This window comes from Papilio polytes, unplaced genomic scaffold (assembly GCF_000836215.1).
Source record: "Papilio polytes unplaced genomic scaffold, Ppol_1.0 DF823835.1, whole genome shotgun sequence".
Lineage (NCBI taxonomy): Eukaryota > Metazoa > Arthropoda > Insecta > Lepidoptera > Papilionidae > Papilio > Papilio polytes.
The window spans coordinates 1135049-1155106 of record NW_013525369.1 but is presented as its reverse complement, the minus strand read 5'-3'; the positions used below and the strand labels follow the sequence as shown (position 1 = coordinate 1155106).

The following is a 20058-nucleotide window of genomic DNA, read 5'->3' as shown; positions in this document are numbered from 1 at the left end:
CAGCGCAGAATCTCCGACCTGGCGCTGTACTCGCGCTAGAAAGCGCTCGCCGACCGTAACACCTTTCTAATCACGTCGAGTGCCTTTCACGTCGAGGCCGCTTCGTTTTAAGGAAGCGCGTTTGCGTGTCCAGCGATGTTACCTAAACTGTCGAATGTGAGATGGTAGACATAAGTTAGTTTTAATCCCTTACTTTTTGTATTTATTGATATTTATTGAGAGACGAGGCGATCGACGCGCGACGGCGGGGTTTTGAGTTTTCATGCTGATATGTCAGAGTTGTGAGCACAAAACTGAAGAAACAAAATCGACATTAGTTGCTGAAGTAGACTCAAATCTGTAGAGATTGTAAAATTATATGGTCGATATAAGTTTGGCGGGAGTTGAGCATTACATAAACTTGGCGATGCGGACGCGTGTTTACGGCCTGTAACAGAGAGAGGGCTGCGTAATTCGTTCCGCCAAACGAGATTAAAAAAAAATCAGACCACGTCGTCGTTGAGCCGATCGCAAAGTCTCCTTTTCTTTTTTTTAATTTAATATAAGTCATGTAAGTCATTTGCGCCATGTCATTTTTTCCATTATCGTTTTTTTTTATTTAATAAGTTTCGTTGTGATTTATTTGTAGATAGTACCATTTTAGAGTTACATAACGGTCACTTTCTAGTGTACGCGAGTGAGTTGTGTGGATCGAATCGATTGTTTGCTCGATTTAACTATATTTATTAAATGTTTGTAAGTCTGAAGAGGTCTTATCGTGGTATAACGGTTATAGCACAACGTCTGGAGTCGGACCTCTTCGTTACCTTTAGATGTAAAAGTGTAATGTAAAGTTTTTTTGATAATATAAGTTTTTAAAGAGCCCAGAGTTTAATTAAGATCGACCTTGGTGATGGAAAGTGGGTGTTTTCGACCCCAGTTCACCTTGGCGATCTCTTCTCACGGTTGATGGTTGCTTCACAGGTTAATCGATTGAATGATTTCAATCCATATAATTCTTACGTCTTCCTACCCACCTTCTTTCTTATAAAAGGTATACTGTTACACTTTTGAGGCTTTTAACAAATCTTGATCAATTTATGAAAATAATATTATCCAATACATAAAAAACCTCTACTAATTAATTATGAGAATTAAATACAAATTTAAAACCCAAGCCATAACCTCCTCCTTTTCAGAACTCGGTTAAAAATATTCTAGAAGCATAACTTTTGATTGTTTTCCTGTTTTATAGGTAACGGAAAGAGATGCTTTTGATTTTAACGCCATATTTACATTTTTAGATTCACGTTTGATTTTTTTTTTTAAATCAATAAGTAAGACCTCTTCAGAGGAGAGCAAAACAAAAGCCTAACAGTCAGAATCATATCTAAAGCTAGATCATTTTACATAATGTTAAAATCACTACATAAACATAGTAAACAAAGCATACATATGTACATCTTTACTGCTATAATCCATAAATTCCAACTATCTTTCTAATTACTTTGATTTAAAGCTATTTCCACTACAGCGATTATCGCATCTGTAACGTTACCGATATTTCTATTACAAATATACAAATAATTCCTGACGCCGTCAAATAAATAGCAATGAATAGTATGTGATCAAGTCGATTCTACTTCGAGTCTTGAATACTGCATGTAAAAGAGCATTAGGCTAGTTAAAGTAAAATTCCTTTATATTGAACTATACCAGGGGTAGCAAACAACTGGCACGTGTGCCATTAATGGAATATTTTAGGCACGTCGATAATTGTAAAGACACTACGAAAAATTATGACTTAGATGCATCATGGAAATGACGTAATAATCACAAGTCAAAATTATTCGATGGCACGTCTAAGATCGCATTCATTGTTTAAAAAAAGGCACTTTGGCATGTTTGCTACCCCTAACCTTGTACGATAGAAACCTTAAGTAAAAATTTTCTGTTATTTAATTTATAAATCAGTTAATTGCTTTATATAAGCAAACTATTGATAGGAGTACCGTAGTGATCGACCACCATGGACATTCTTAATACCAGAACTACGCGCTTTGCTGGAAAAAACACACACACAAGAACATATACAAGAAAGCATCTAGTATTGGTTGCTATAAAAAAAATAAGATTATAGGCTGAAATAATTTAATGCTTACATTTTGCAATTTTGTATTCTTTGTGCATTCATTTTATTTTTTAAATCCAAAATGGAGGACGTTCTCAATTCGACGGGTTTTAAATACATCACACTCCATGTGTATATTTTCTTTTTACTAATTAAACTTTAGTTAAATTATGATAGTTAACTTAAAAAAAACATTTGTTTGAAGACTGAACTAATATTTGTGTTAACAAATATTATATTCTTTCTAATTTATGTTGTTTTAATCTGATTTAAAAACCTCCTTTCGATCGGAAATATAACATTTGTGATCGTATAGAGGAAGGTTAGATGAGTAAATAATATATGTAAAATGAAATTGGTATATTTTCTGTCCCTTTTGTTATAAACCAGAATGACAGGGATGACAATATGTTCTTAACAATTATCTTGACAGATAAGCGATAAGAAAATTAAGAGTTCGTTACATATTACATCAACACTAAAATCACCAATTCCAAAATATTTGCGGTTACTGGAAAAGATTCCCTTCTTGCTTCAAGTGGAGAAAATGTGTTTTAAAGTTATTGTAATTAAACGAATTATTTACTTATATGAGTTAAAATAGAATCACTAAACACTAGTCATACATTTTGAGGTTAATTCTCTCTTTGTATACCATATGTCAAAAGGCAAAGGTTCCTGCATCATTCAGCCAAATAAAAATAATTGAAGGTAATTATAGAAAAAAAAATTGCATATTTAAAGTTTTAAATAAAGTATTTTTTTATATATATGATGACACACCAAAAACATTAAAATATGTATTCTGCATATTTTTTGATGTTTCATTTAATTGAATCGTTGTTTGTTTTTAAATATATTTTATTACTTTTAAATGTTTTTAAAGAAATAAAAATATACCAGAAGACTGTTAAAAAATTCACATTGTTATAAAAGTTTTTATTATTTTTATTTATAAATATTTTATCTGTAAACCCACTAATTTAATGGGGTAATTATAAACGTAGTACTGGTTGTAACAATGATTTTACTTGTTTTGTTGGTTATAAATATATTTGAAGATCTTTTGTTTTTTATTTAACTTAAAAAAAAAACAATTATATATAGTTATATGTATAACTCGGCTCAAATGTAATAAGGAAGTGAAAAAAAATGTTTTTAAGAATTGTAAGATATCGATAACGTGAGATATTCTAAGCTTATATAGGTTAGAAGTTTCTTTAAAAAATCTAACGATAAAAACGGCAAAAATGCAACCACTAAACATACTTGTTTTTATTTTGACGTCAAAATAACTCGATGTTATGTTTTTATTACAAAGACCTCGTAATTGTTTTTAAATTTCCTTGTTAGCTTTTTAAACGGATAAAAAAAATTGTAAACTGTTATGATGTTCGTAATTAAATATTACAATTGAGGAAAAAACAAATAAAAAGATTAATTTAGCTATCAAAGTTAAGTGGGAAATATCTTACTAATATTATAAATGCGAAAGTTTAGATGGGTGGCTGATTGTTAGAGTTTACAGCCTAAACCACTGAACGGATTTCGACAAAATTTGTTATAGATATAGAGGATAGTCTGGAAGAACACATAGGTTTACTCACTTTTGTTTATTCCACGCGAACGGAGTCGCGGACAAAAGCTAGTATTTTTACATAACTGCAGTCTTGTTTGTCATATCCCATTCACTTTGCAATATGCTTGTGGAGTGTTTCCCGTTTAGCTTTTGTTTCGAATTCGTTATATCAATCGACCCAATGGGACATTAACCGCCAAAATTTTTTTTTATCTATACTTCTTAAATGGCATTAATTGTAAGTGGCCAGTATTTATAAAAAAACAAATAGATTAAATTCTCTTTCGTCATTCACTTTTCCTCCGGAACTGAAGTATACGAGCGGAATGTTAATATGCATTACCCGACGTGCAAATTGTTGATAAAAATTTATATAATCGATAAACAACTATAACGCAAACGCAATAAAGTTGAGAATAGCTTGACATTGTTTAAATATTTATGTCTATTTGGAAGTAAACAGTTGCATTATCAATGTCGAGGTTTTGCAGATGGTACAGTCAGCGACATAAATGTAAACGTTCAAGGCAGTGGTACATTCGAGTACATAATTAAAATTTGACGTCATCTTTAGTAATAAAATAAAGAGGAAAAGTACAGTCGAGGTTAGTGTCTGAAAACTACTGTTTACATTACCTTATGAATTCCTGGTTTACAAAAAATACTCTTGTCTCTGTTTTTGTTAAGAGAGTGAAAGGGATAGCTATATGTTTGGTAAAGGGGCTTCATTTTTAGAGAATTCGAGACTAAAGGTTCCTATTCTAAAGCTATAAAAATAGTTAATACCTAGAATCTCAGCACGTTCAATGTAGGCAGAGTCTAGGTCATACACGACAGTTCTAGGCATCCTAGCCAAACTATTTTAATTGTTTGCATATTTCCATCACTATTTGCGTAACGCAAACTTGTATGTTATCAGAAACCTTCACCCAATTCTCTTAGTACACATATATCTTTGAATATAAAGAAATGGACTAGACAAAGAGGCACTATTCTACAACTAAATTCTGCCACTTTTCCCGAGGAGTGAGGTAAAAATCGCGCATGCATTTATCGTACTGGCACATAACATTAAAACTAACTAACTGAAAGACGTACTCACATGAAGCGATCATAAAAGCAAGCTTATTTAGTCAATGGAATGCGCGACTGCCAGATCCTGCCGTTAAAAGTCAAAGTATATATGACACTAGAAAGCAATATATGTCTTCGCCCGCGGCGACGCCTACATTTTTTCAAAGATATTGATCAACCGAATATATTAGACTGGTTTTGATTACCAAAGAAATATATTAATATCAAGAATAACTTATCTTTGGTATGAAGATCGAATACGTTGATAAAGTTACATTTATTACCTTTAATAATTTATTACCCAATAACTTTTAAAAAAATGCAACAAGTAAGACTGGCAGGACATCCGCAGTATGATGCCTTTAGTCGACAGATGAGACAATTAAAAAAAAGTCTAATTAATAAAAGTCAATGCTCTAGAATTTCTAGAAGATTCCCTTTTTTCTTTAAAAAATACTGGTTTTATTGAACACTTCTTGCTATATGTTCTTCAACTTGTAAACCCATAATTTTATTTCTTAACGTTGTACTACCGTAAACTTCAAAGAGTATACTAAGGGAAAAACCGATCTAAATCATAAGAAAATGGAAAATATAGAAGGAAGTAATTTTGTAAAGTAACAAAGTATTCAAATATTTATTTATGGTTTTACGAACGTGTTTTTTATCTGTTCCGTAATTACGCGCCAAAATAATAATGGCCGCGCTACTCTATGATCAAAACAGCTGATGTTTACACAAAAATATATCGTTTAATTACAAAACGACCCAATTATATCAAAGGCCGTGTTTATTTCCTGAGAACACAATTGTACGGCACTTTTTATGTATAGTTTTCTTAATATACTGATAGAATCAAACAAACAAGAGGTTATTAAATTATTTCTGTTTTTTAATAGTATAAAGATGACTACGCCAAATAGTTGTTGTTGACATTCCCATGTACCGATGCGTTGTCTATTACATCAACAGAGATAACGCATATTTACCCTACCGATTCGTCCATTCCCTTGCCAAAACAACTTTTCTTAAATACAAAGTTACTTTTAATCTGTTCGACTCAGAAGGATAATGGTTTTTCGCGCCGCTACCTACTATGTTGTATTTAAATTTGTTTATCTACATGATCGATGCCAATATGACATTTTGCAGCGATACGGTTGGAACAATTTTAACGAGTGTAATCATTCGATTCGAATTCTTTCCCTAAATCCTTTCGAAAAGGGAGTGATGACTCATATGACAAGAGATAGATTAAATAACCTGAAGAACGAAAAGATAGGGAGATGTTGATGGTCAATGAATTTATTACCTATGACTTGTGTCCAAACGCAGTATGTGGCAGACCACAGATTATAAAACCAGTTGAATCATCGACAGAGATTTGCAACAGATTATATAAGAGAGATCGACACTTGAACCGCGTACGTTACGTGTCTGTTTATAATTATTGCTAGAACAGTTACTAGTGCATAACAATGGCGTAAAACATTAATAATTTATACATAACTTAAGTATTCAATTTACTAACATGATTACAGCGAACCAGTGTTTTAAAAACCTAGTCATTTTGGATAAACTCCAAGCTCTGATGAAGACGTCTTTGAATTAAAGATAGCAAAATAACCGTGAAATTTTCTTCACTTTATATTTAAATAAATGTTTATTTAAAAATTAAGTACCGAATCTATTTATTAAAACAAGCAATATTTTTCTACTAAAAATATCCAAAGCGTAGAATAACACTCAATCAGTCTATTCTATTCTATTTCTTGTTTATGGCTCTCCTACAGCGGATAGGCCAGTGTCAAGTGTTTGTGGTTTTATTCTAATTTGGGAGAAACTGGCAACAAAACTCTTATGGAGATGTTCATGGGTGTACAAGCGGTCTAAATATTTTAAACTATTGAATTATATAAACCTGTTGATCTACCTAAAAAAAGGACGGACACAAAACATTTATATATTGTTAGTTCAATTAGTCTATCCTTGTGCATCTAAGTGTACTAAATTGAAATAAAAAAAATTAAAAACATTTAATATTTATAATTATTCTTAAAAAAAGTTAAATATGTAACTATATTAATTAATTTTAACTAAAATGTATACATTCTAGATTAGAAGACAACTTCCTGACTTCCTTGCGGTTCGCCCCTGACCTACCGTCCTGACTGGCGACTTCTGACGTACTATGCGGTCACCGTAACGTGATATTGTATTGTTTACGCAAATGTCATAACAGTTGTAAAGTGGCATGTTATCTTTTTGTTAGTGAATGTAAACTTTACATTTTTTTTGTAAAATTTAAGATATCTGTGATTTTTACTCTTGAAATATATATTTATATAATCATATGTTTTGGAATAACTTAAAACTACTAAGCCGATTTAGAAAAAAATGACAAAAGTGGCAAACGAGCAAGCGGCCACCTGTATCCGCCGAAATGGGAAAGCGACCGCTGTCCATAAACATCCGCAGTTGCATATGCATTGCCTACTCTTAATCTACGGAAAAGGTGACGGGTATAAACAGGATATTTCCCCTTCCTATGCGTCTCCTTTGTTGCCATTCCTTTTCCTTCCCATCCTGTCCTCATAATAAAAGAATGGAATGGAAAAAGGACTTAATTTTAGTCCTTTTTCATAATGCCCCAATTTCATCGAAATTTCGTAGTAACAAACATCTGTCCTTTTCCCAATTGTAACGTTAGTATTACATGATTCGTTATAACGTTAATATTAAAATGAAGTCGTTTCATGTTTGATTTTTAAAAACATTAACATTTTTAATACAAAATTAAGACTTTTTTATACATAAATCTTTGTTGTGTGAAAACTTGACGTTGTAATAAGATTGAAACATTAATTAATTTATTGTTGTTCAAATATTAATTGCGTAGTAGATTAGCTTTGTTTTGATATTATTTGACATTGGGGATAATCGGGGGTTTTACTACGGAAGTGTATTTAATTGGTACATTACATTTATGATGTACTAGCTTGCGACTCCGTCCGCGAAAAAAAGACAAATACAAGCAGCCTATGTTCTTCCAGACTATCCTCTACATCTATACCAAATTTCATCGAAATCCGTTCAGCAGTTTAGGCTACAAACTCAAACAAACATCCATCTAAACTTTCGCATTTATAATATTAGTATGAAGTATGACAGTACAATTATAAGTACAGTCACGAAAAATCGCCGTGTACAAATTTAGAAAAATTGTTTTATCTGTGCTACTTGACTAGCTATTACCCCCGTAATGTCCGATCTTTTGTACAGACACATTTGAAAGCGTAGTCCTATTAATATCCCACGTTGTCTCAATGTGTACAAACTATAGCTTTTAAGTTGGAAAACCGCTAAATTATCTGATTGTACCCAAAGATACAAAATCGATCGAGATGATACTAAAGGTGACAATAGAACTAAAATCAAAGACAATTAAGAAATATCTAAACTAAACAGGCAAAACGGAACAACATTTTTTCACTGGTAACTTCTTTGTAACTACTGTAATATCTCAATTTGACATGCAGAGACGCTTCTCGGTATTTGAAGTAGTTTGTTATTGTTTGTCGATAATTTTGATTATAAGTCACCAGGGGGCGCTAGTGAGATTATATAAAAAATATTTCAAGTCCAGTATCAACTATGCTTCCTCTGTATATTCACGTGTTTATCAAAAAAAGGATTTATTTGTCAGTAAATAATTCTGCCAACATTAGCGACAAGGTCTTTTTTGTATAGGAAAATAGAATCCACATTGAGGCCGTCCTGAGGAAAATTAAACACAAACAGGAAGGGAAATTTATGCGATGTGTACGTGGTCAGGGTTTATAATCTAAAAATATATATGAACATATACTTGGTATATAAGATTTCATCTTTTTTTTAAACCAGAAGGGGGCAAACGGCGGGAATACAGAGGTGGTCAACGACGCCCTGACATCCGCAACACCAGAGGAACTACAGATGCGTTTGCAGCCCTTTGAGGAATTTGTAGGCTCGCTTCTTGAAACACCCTTAAAATAGATTTCTAGAACCCAATTTTATAATAATTTTTTTATACATCTAAAGGCGCCAATAGTCTAATAGTTAGGGGTACATATTTCCTATCACATGAGATTCGAACCCTAGGCGTTCGAATCTCGCCATTCCACTATTCTAATAAGTAAAACATATCCTAGCACAAGCCTGGATCATTTGGAAAGGTAAAATCAATTTTAGTCAATTAACAAAAATCTACTATAATAGCTAAAAGTATTGTTGTGGGTTCATACTTAAAAGTAATATAGCTTGATCATCGAAATGAGTAAATCTTAAAATTATACTGCGAGTAAAAGATAGGGATTATCTATTAGGAATCTAAATAAGATTTGTATAGTAATACCGGTCCTCTATTGCTCAGTGACTGTACTCTTTTGCAGTATGTATTCACGAGCGATTTTTTTACGTAATCATTACTTACTTTCACTATACCATTTTATTCTTATAAGAATGATAATGTTAAGATCTAATTTAAAAGTTTTATTACAAGATTATAACTATATGGCAATATACTTAGTTGTTCTGCAACAATTGTTTTATTTATAAGGTATAAATAGCGTATTGTGATCCACCAAAAATTTGGTTATTGGCCCCATTATGGCATTGAATTGCACAAAACATCAACTCATGCATAAACTTTTTGAGAGTTCACTTGTTTGCACACACACAAATTGTTCGAATCTGAATAAATGTCTAGATTTACAGATTTCACAATAGAACACAATAAAAATATATTTTACTATGTAGGTTTTAAATAGTTAAATACTTCATATTTGAACATATGCCATCTATTTTCGAGTTGCTTTGTAGTACTTATTTAATTATCACTACTCATCGCTAGATGTCACGTTAACCAATTTAAAATCTTTGTCCATAGCCCATAGACAACGCCGAAACGGAAGGACCAAACAAAATTAATTGTTCTAAACGATGTGGGACAATCGTAAAGTAATGACTACCGAATAGCTAATGTTTCTTTATGAAAACTATTAAAATCATTTCTTTTATTTAAACTTGAAATTTATCATGCAAGTACACGGCAACTCTATACGTTTCTATAGTTTATGGCGCAACCGCCGCATGACAGTTGTGTGTGAAACGATTTGGAATTATGAAGTAAAATATTTTATAAATTACTGTGTTTAAATGACAGCAGGAAAAGAAACAATGGGGTGAGTTTTATTTTGTATATCCTAATCTATAATAATAAATTATAACTAAATAAATATTTCAAGGGTAAAATATGAAAAAATCGTTTTCGCTGCACGGAGATATTTTTAGGGAGGGGAGATACACTACCAATGCGAAGCAGTATTTTTAAGCTTTCCAATAAACAATTTTACGTTTTCACTTTCATTAGTAATTTGGCGGTAAAAATATACTTCGAATTATATTTACGCTTCATTAGAACTTACCAGTATAAAGGTGGTACGGAGTAATTTACGCTTGTATGAGCTAAAGATTGTATCCGTTTGAACGGGTTTACCTCATCGTAAAGGTCGGCAAGGACCAATAGGTCGAAGACTGCTATTTATAAAATCGAGTATAATATTGCTTACGCTAACCACAAGATACTATACATTTTAATTATTTCCTATAGAAAACAACAAGAAAACTGAATTAATTATGTAGAAGTATTTTTATAAAACTTTGAATCGCATGTTACAAGGAGAACGTTAGTTATGAGTGTTGAAGGGTACACCGGTAGAGGTAGACCTAGAAAGAGATGGATGGATTGCGTGGAAGGTGACATGATCAAGAAGGGAGTGATGACTGAGATGACATATGATTAGAGGACAAAAACCTGTTGCGATCCTACGGGAGTAGGATAAGGAGAAAGATGATGATGATATCACCATGAAGTATTTTTATAAAACTCTTTATGATAATTAGGTAATATTCTGTATAATGTATAGGTTTTTATTATTTATTAAGTACTAGCTGTTCCCGTGCGGCTTCATCCGCATGAAATTATGAAAATTTTATTTTATTTACATTTGTCGAATTATCAATAGCAAATGTCATAATGACATGACATGACAAATCTTAGCAATCTTTCTTTCTTGATGTTGGCAGCAACTTATGGTCTCTTTGCCACATTAGGGTTTTAATCCAAAACATCTACTCCCTAAGTTTAATGGCGTGAAAATATATAGCCTAAAGTGTGACGTAAGTGTAGGGCTATTTATAAAAAAAAGAATTGTTCAAAAATATGCTATAATTGCTGACATCTTAGGCAACAAAGAAGTGTGTGTTTACGCTTTATTATAACAGTATAGATGATTCACAAAATTGTATAAATATGAAAAGTGAATATAAAATACTACATATTTGTCTTATCTGTGAAATTAAAGTTTTATGTTTAAAAGGCTTTTTTAAACCTATTTTAGTTATCATTCAATTAAATTGTTAAGTTAATGATACATTATAGTCTAAATCAATTTAGAATTGAAAGTAATGTCTATGGTCAATTTTAGTTATGATTTGTTTTAGGTATTTGGTCATTCAATAGTTCTATTTTAATCAGATGATAAACTTGTATTAGTTTTAGAGAATACAATTTAGATGCACAAATTTATTGAAACATAACAAATACATTATCATCACCAGCCCATACATTATCCCCATTGAAGGATTCGGAGCCTACGGAGTTAGGGGTGTCTATAACATCATAGAAAATTTTGCATACACAGTTCAACTATTCACTTAAAACTTTGCATCTTTAAAAAGCTTAAATAAGACAGTTTTATTTTCATCTATACTATTATAATAAAGCTGAAACACACACTTCTTTGTTGCCTAAGATGTCAGCAATAACAGCATATTTTTGAATAACTCTTTTTTATAATAAAAAGCCCTCCACTGATGTTATGCTTTAGGCTATAATTTTCCATTAAACTTAGAGGGTAAATATTTTGGATAAAACCACTAATGTGAGAAAGAGACCATAAGTTGCTGCCAACATCAAGAAAGAAAGATTGCTAAGGTTTGTTATGTCATTTAACATTTGCTATTGATAATTTGACAAATATAAACAATAAAATAAAATTTTCATAATTTCATGCGGATGAAGCCGCATGGGAACACCTAGTTTGAATTAAGTGTTGGAGTCTAATACTATTATAAGAGTACACAAAATCTGCCTTCGACAAAGTTGGTAGTGAAATGTGGAATTGCTTTTACTTAGCACCGCTTGTCTGAGTGGTTTTGGATTTGTGTATTGCACTGGAGTAGGCTATGTGAGCAGCTAATGCTGCGCACTTGCCCTGTAATCTATACATGTTACGACTCTATCTTAGAATTTGAACTCTATTGATTATAATTATGTCCAACGAATTGCAGATCGGAAAGCACAACACAGACATATTTTGCACCTCAATGCATATTTTAAAAAACACATATGCTCACATTCAGAGGCAAAGACAGGACTTGGTTTTGGCTAATTTCTTTTTTTCATTTTCTGTAACCTAACCATAATGTTTTTTTTTTCTCTAACAATGTTGTTTACCTATAACTGAATTTGTTATCATTCTTGTGTCATAACTTATTTCTTATGTAATTGTTCTATAACTTATCTGTTGGTGTACTTTATAAATTAGTATAAAAATAAATAAATTAAAAATGAATGTAAGTATATTTTAAAAGGCTTATTTCTAACATTATATTAATACAAGCTACTAAATTGAATTTATAGGTGCAGAATTTAAAAAAAAGTAATAAAAAAGTACAGTAATTTAGAAGTAGGTCCTGTAGTTTTTGAGTTTATAAGTTACATATAAAATATAAATCTTTCTTTTCTCTTCGTAATATTTGGGGTGAAGTGACAACTTTGTACTTTTTAAGGAAATTGTGTGAACAGTTGAACATGAAATTGAATACAAAGTTAAAGTGAAGAACTGCATAAAGTTATATTTAAATAAAAAAAGAAATTTCTTTGATTATAAATTGTTGCTTTTAAATCCGTCTGCGAGAAATTAATAAAATAATATGGCCTATGTTACTGATAATGTGGCTTTTTAACCGTGAAAGAATTTTGTAACCGTCCCAGTTATTTTTGAGGTTTCAATACTTTTTTTAATAATAGTATAGTTAATGAATTTATACCACACATTGACCTTTAGTTCTTAACTAAGTTTTACAGTTTGAAGTACTGTTATCAATACTATCATTAACCAAGTGAAATGTTTTTTTTTACTGTATATATTTTCTCGTTAATGACGTACGTTTGACCCTGACATTTACACTTAACACACATTCACCGACCACATTTACCTCGTTAACTGGTGTGTTTGTCCGTAAACTAAGTCTAATTAGTTTGGAAGTAATACTTTGTAATTAAAAAAAATGTGTGAAATTTTTGAATTTTGTTTTACAGTTTCATTTTTTTTTATAACATAAGGCGGCAAACGAGCAACCGGACACCTCAATCCGCCAAAATGGCGCGACCGCTGGCTATAGACATCCGTGATTGCAGATGCGTTGCCTACCCTTATCCGACGGAGGAGGAGACGCACATAAAGAGGATGTTTCCCCTGCTTATGCATATCCTCCACCGTCAAATCCACTTCCTCTTCCCATCCTCTTCTTATAAGAAAAGGGTGGTAAAGAAAAGGGACTACAATTAGGCCTCCGGCACCACACTCATGAGACGAAACACGGAATTGGTTCCATTTCACGCCTGTCTTCTGTGTGGTCGTGGTATTACACCGGGCGTGCCGGCCTATTGGTGCTAAGATGTTAAAGCGGGCACTCCCACTGTTCATGTTTTAGTAACAAGCATGTAGTCAAAGAAATTAATTCGCTTACCATTTATAATTGAATATACAACTGTCACTATACGAGGTTTAATTTAACAAGTTTTATTATAAAGTTGTTGATCTAATTGCAATGTCACAACCTTTGATAAACTACGCCGTAGTCTTGACTCCAAAATTTTATAAATAAAAAAATGGGACCAACATTACTTTTCGGATGAAAAGAAATTTTCAAAATCGGTCCAGCGGGGTCGAAAATATTTCGTAACACACAAACAACATACAGACGAAGTGATACTCTCCTTCTTATGGGAAGTAGGTTAAAAATTATACGTCTCCAAAAAATAGTGACTTGGGCGATGGACCGTTTAGTGAAAATTGGTTCTTACGAATCGAATAGGTAACCATTATTCAAAGACCCTGCAATCTATAGATGGGCAATTAAGAATCTTATTAACCTTGGTCCATAATATATTGGTTAAGAGGGTAGTTAAGGGACTGCGTCATCTTCGTAAATTTTATAGTAGGGTAGATATAAATTTGATCCCATGAGTATTGCTTAAATGTTAATAACAATTTAAACTGTGTATTTGTAGATGATTTATACTATTATTCGTAACTAGTTTTCGCCTGCGAACCCGTAGGAATTAAAAAATAATAATAGTGAGTAGCCTATGGGTTCTCTTAGACTATCCTCTACGTCAAATTACATCGAGATTCATTCAACCGTTTAAGCTACAATCTCTAACATTCGTCCACTTTCGCATTTATAATATTACTGTGATTAGCAAGATTAGTAAGAATAATATTAGTAAGATTTCTTATTCAATTTACTAAATAAATTTTTTAAAACTTTCGTGATACTTTCAAAAAAGGAATTAAAAATGTCCAACTCACGTTTAGCATTCCGGTTTTGGCATCGACTAATTTCGGAACCGTCGGTCCATCTTAAAGTAGAGTGTTTAATTCGTTAACTTTGCGGTCGCGGCGCGCCTCGTACGTAAATAACATTTTTAAGAACTACCCTCATTTTATTCCCTTCTTACAAAATTGCCACAACTTAATTTGCTCATAAAAACCATTCTTTACAAACATTGACGAGTCTATTGATAACGAGAGTCACTCGAAATTGTAAAGAAATATTACGTTTTTTAAATTTACAACTTTATAACTATGGTGTTAAAGTTGGTTTTGCGAAATTGTTTGGGACGTGATAAATCGATACAGCATCAAATGACACAGTTGTGAAACTGATAAAGGTGTCGATGACTTCGATATTGTGCATGTTTTGGCGAAATCGAAACTCAGTTACTTCGTACCATCAAAAAAAGGGCGGGAACACATGGCAGTAAATAGAGTTCTAGCTGGCGTCCTACTTACTGGCTAGTGACGGTTGCAATGTGTCCTCTGCCAGTAAAATGTTTACGAGATCGTACAAGTGTGGTAGAGCCTGCTTTAACATTTTCGCACGAATGGGTCGGTTTGCCCTTTGCAATACCTCGACCTCACAGAAGACAGGTGTGAAGTGGAAGAAAGTGGTGTAAAGGGGAAAGAATTTTAAATCGGCTTAGTAGTTTTTAAGTAATTTCAATACGAACAAAAATACAAATCTTTCCTCTTTATAATATTAGTATAGAAGAAGAAAGATTTGTATTATTTTACGTTTGTAATGTATAAACTTAAAAACTACTGCGACCATATCAAAAACTATTTCATCGTCAGAATGCTACAGTATCGTTATGTCGAACGTTGTCTAATTAAAAAAAAAATTCATGAGTTTAGTGGCCAGTTGTGATGGATATAATTTTTTTTTAAATAAAAAAACATGTCAAATATCTTGCGAACCGATGATGCGTGTTTCTAGTTCATTATTATTCAATACTTCATTATAGAGTTTTGAATTTCATATTCCAAGAAATGGGTCAAAGCTTACCTAGATACTAGACATTTGAGATGGCAAGTAGTGAACAAGTTTGCTCTTGTGGTCAACGTGCCAATTGAAGTTTTTTTTTTATAACATAAGGTTGGCAAACGAGCAAGCTGCCACCTGAATCCACCAAAATGGAAAGCGACAGCTGCCCATAAATATCCGCAATTGCAGATGCATTGCCTACCCTTATTTGACGGAGAAGGAGACGCACAAAAAGAGGTCATTTCCCCTTCCTATGCGTCTCCTCCACAGTCAAATCCACTTTTCCTTCCCATCCTTTGTAATATATCGGAATAGCTTAACTAAAAGTGTGTCTGGATGGAGCTTTTATTTGCAGGCAACTGATGCTCGATCTTGGGTTCGAATCCCGCCGTGGTACACGTGATTTTCGTGTTTTTAAGATACATGTGATTTTCGATTTTTTCGAATTTCATATGTACATTATTTACCCGACATTCTTACGGTGAAGAAAACATCGTGATGCATGCACATATCAGCAAAGAAATTCAAAAATATGTGTGAAGTAACCCGCAGTGCAGTGTGGTTGACTATGACCTAGTCAGCCCTTATTAGGGTAGACGAGCCCCTCGGTGGGGATATATAGCTGGTGATGATAATGCTAGTTAAAACATAGAGTAAAAGTAATTTTATACTCAAAAGTCCACTTAATTAAAATTAATTCAAATATATAAGTTGCTAGTGATTAATTTCCATGCTTCTCCGGATTATCATAGTGTTAGTGGGGTTTTCGATTATTTAACTAACTGTTTCTTATACAGGGTGATTCTTAACCGACGGATCCTAGCTAAATGAATTCCCATTCTTCGTCCGTTAAGGATCATCCTGTATATATATTTCTTTAAAATATATTTCGTATTGTAAAGGTGTAGTTAGTTTTTGGCTCACGTTCCTAACGTTATCTGTCTCAAACAGAGATCGTTGCCGCAACGCTGCATTACCAGATATACTTGCAATTTAGACTGCTTTTTACAGTTTTAGGTCGACTTTTTGACATGTGTTAAACTAACGTACTGAAACATTAAAATATGTAACGTCGCAAATGATATGACCACATTAAAACTTAAAACTCTTAGAAAAATTTAAGAAGCGCTTGGACATGGTGTTTAAAATTCGTCTCAATATTCGGCCGTTGAAATTTAATTATACTCATTTTAACAGTGATAGAGCCCGCTTTAACATCTTCGCAGGAATGGAAGTGGAAGCAATTCCGCTTTTCGTCTGATGAGTGTAGTGCCGGAGGCCTAATTTTAGTCCCTTTCCCTTTCCACCGTTTTCTTAATAGGAAAGGCTGGGAAGGAAAAGTGGATTTGACAGTTGAGGAGACGCATAGGAGGGGGAAATGTCCTCTTTATGTGCGTCTCCTCCGCAAATTAAGGGTAGGCAACGCATCTGCAATTACGGATGTTTATGTGTATTCATGTGGCCGTATGCTCGTTTGCCACCTTATATTATAAATTACCTTTCGGATAAACAAAGAATTATCAAAATCGGTCCACTAGCGGCGGAGTTATGCCGTAACACACATAAAAAAAAATAAAAAAAAATATCGACGAATTGAGTACCTCCTTCTTTTGGGAAGTCGGTCAAAAAAAAGAATTCATTATGACATTAGTTACCATTGTATTACTAGGTACAAAAACACATTGTCATCCAGAGATAAATGAGCACTCTAAGAAACAAAAGAACTGAAGATAATAAGTATGTTTGTAAACGGGTATTTCGACAGAATCCATGTTTTTTTTAATCAATTTCGCAAACAAGCAAGTGGCCTGAATTCTGCGTAATAACAACCCTCTTCATCTGTAATTGTAGATGCGTTGCTTACCTTTAACAAAGAAGACGCACAGAAAGAGCATATTAAACGTATTGGAAAGTCCATACCAATATAGTTAAGTAGAAAAGTTTTTAAAAGTCACTTTCAATGGTAGAGGAAGACAGAAAACAGTATGTATGTATTGTGTCAAAGAGGATATGCGTAAGAAGGGAGTGAATTCAGATATGACTGCTGATAGAAATGTATGGAGTATATTATATCGACCCTCCGTAGGGATAAGGAAATGTGATAACACAGTTGTTTTAATATAAACATGAGACAGGAGATCATCTTTCTCTCTCTAACTCTTAACTGTTAACCTGTCTTTTCAGCGAACAACCAATCTTCACGTGTAAAGCGCACGTGTTCCACATAGATCCGAAGACGAAAAGATCCTGGATGTCGGCCAGCTCTGCTGCAGTATCCGTCTCCTTCTTCTATGACTCCTCCAGGAATCTCTACCGCATCATCAGCGTTGAAGGCACAAAGGTAGATACTGCTATCTCTGTCGTACATATGTAATTAAGCGTTTTGAGATTGAGACAGCGATATCGATCGTTTATAAACAAATTTTTGAAGATGAGAAAGCTAATTTTAAATCCGTTTTTTAAGGCGCCGCCGCCTTTGACTAAACCAGGTCACAACTGATGTGGGATTGTCGATTGTTTCGCAGCCAATTCAACTGTTTAGTTGCACAACTAAAAATCGAGTAGTGTGCGCACCTCCACAAGCACATAGGAATCAAAGCGAGACTAGTCGTGCGATAGTTTAGTCAAATGTGTGCGCGTGCAAATCTTGAAGTAAAATTTAAAACCATTTGTTTAGAGATTTAATTGTTTCGTTTTTTATTCCAATGTTTTAAGTCTTTAGTTAGTTAATAACCAGTGTTTATAGTATTAGAATATTAAATAACGAGCTGTTGCCCGCGACTTCGTACGCGTGGTATTAGAAAACATACCAACTATATAAATTACAAAAAGCTAAGTATCCCTTGGGAACCGGACATTTCTCGGGGATGAAGCTTATCCCATGTGTACTCCAGACTTTGTTTTATATCTGTGCCAAATTTCAATAAGATATGTTGAACCGTTGCAGAATGATTGAGTAAAAATTAAAAAACTAAATTAATGAATCCCACGGGAACCGTAACTATTCCAGGGATAAAAAGTAGCCTATGTGTTCTTCCAGACTATGCTCTAAACCTGTGCCAAATTTCAGCCGTTTAGGCTACAAACGCTAACAAACATCCATCCATACATCTATCCATCCATCCATCAAAACTTTCGCATTTATAATATTAGTGAGATATGGATTTATTAGTCATATTTCAGAATTGTATAAAAAATGTCAAATCAGAAAAGGCTCTATTTGGTTGATGAAAGTCCTAAATTGTCTAAAACGTCAAGAAAAATATAAATCTAGTTTTCGTATGTAACAAATATAAATTCGGTACAAGTTAAGAAAATATATCGATCGTTGCACCCGACTGAAGTCACCTTGTCTGGCGATTTCACCTCGTGTCGAAACACCGCAATATCCAAGCTTTGTTATGTATTGGGTTTACAAATAACAAAGACATTGAATTTTTCTTTGAATTTATTAATAATATTCGATTGGACAATATTTTGCTTTAGTTTCAAGTCTCAGTACTAGTAATAGGCTATTTTTTTATTATTGGTAGCTAGCTATGTATTAATCATGAAAGAAAGGAATGTTTAAAATTATACTAGCTGTTCCCGTGCGACTTCATCCGCATAAAATTATGAAAATTTCATTTTATGGTTTACATTTGTCAAATTATCAATTACAAATGTCAAAATGACATGATGACATCTTGCTTCCTTGATGTTGGCAGCAACTATGGTCTCTTTCCCACATTAGGGTTTTTATCCAAAATATTTACCCCTTAAGTTTAATGGTGTTGAAATATATAGCCTAAAGCGTGACGTAAGTGTAGGGCTTTTTATTAAAAAAGGAATTATTAAAAAATATGCTGTAATTGCTGACATCTTAGGCAAGTGTGTGTTTACGTTTTATTATAATAGTATAAATTACTAAGTTTAAATACATCTATCTACAAAGATGTATCTTATGTCACTTACGATATTTAATTTTTTTATTCTTGTCGAAATACTTTGAATGTTAATAAGGACGTAAAGACAACAGACAAAATCTTTTAGGTTATGTTTATGTATCTTCCAGGCGGTGATAAACAGCACAATAACAGCTAACATGACGTTCACGAAGACATCTCAGAAGTTCGGCCAGTGGAGCGACGTGCGAGCTAACACCGTGTACGGGCTCGGCTTCGCTTCCGAGGCGGAGCTTGGAAAGGTATATTAAGTTTCTTTTGAAGCAACTGTTTCATATTGTCAACCCTCTTTTTCTTTTTGAAATGTAAAGATAATGTGTAGAAGCTCGATAACTCAAATACCCGGTAACTTAATAACCTCTTTAAGTTCAAAAAATAATATGTTCCCTTCCCATCAGAGCTCAAAACCTCTACAACATAGAGATAGATAACTTAAAACCTCTATACTTAAAATATTCTGTGTTTCCCTTGGACTTTAACTTATGGTTCTACTGTAGTACATTTTTGGAGGTTTTTGTTGAATCGTTGTAATTTTGTTTAAGTTTTTAAATTTCATTTGCAGTTTATAGAGAAGTTCCAAGAAGTAAAGGAGGCGATACAAGCGCAGCAGTGCGGCGGCAAGGCGGCCCCCAACG

At 33.1% G+C, this 20058-nt stretch overlaps 1 protein-coding gene across 1 annotated transcript in view; it reads left to right on the top strand.

Moving 5' to 3' along the window:
* The first annotated feature begins 9887 nt into the window (after window positions 1-9887).
* Window positions 9888-20058, top strand: part of LOC106103199 (homer protein homolog 2) — a 26606-nt gene continuing 16435 nt past the window's right edge. The window contains exons 1-4 of the mRNA XM_013282888.1: window positions 9888-9985; window positions 17664-17820; window positions 19534-19665; window positions 19986-20053. Of these exons, the coding sequence (XP_013138342.1) occupies window positions 9960-9985; window positions 17664-17820; window positions 19534-19665; window positions 19986-20053 (383 nt within the window). The 5' untranslated portion in view covers window positions 9888-9959. The remainder of the gene's footprint in view (window positions 9986-17663; window positions 17821-19533; window positions 19666-19985; window positions 20054-20058) is intronic.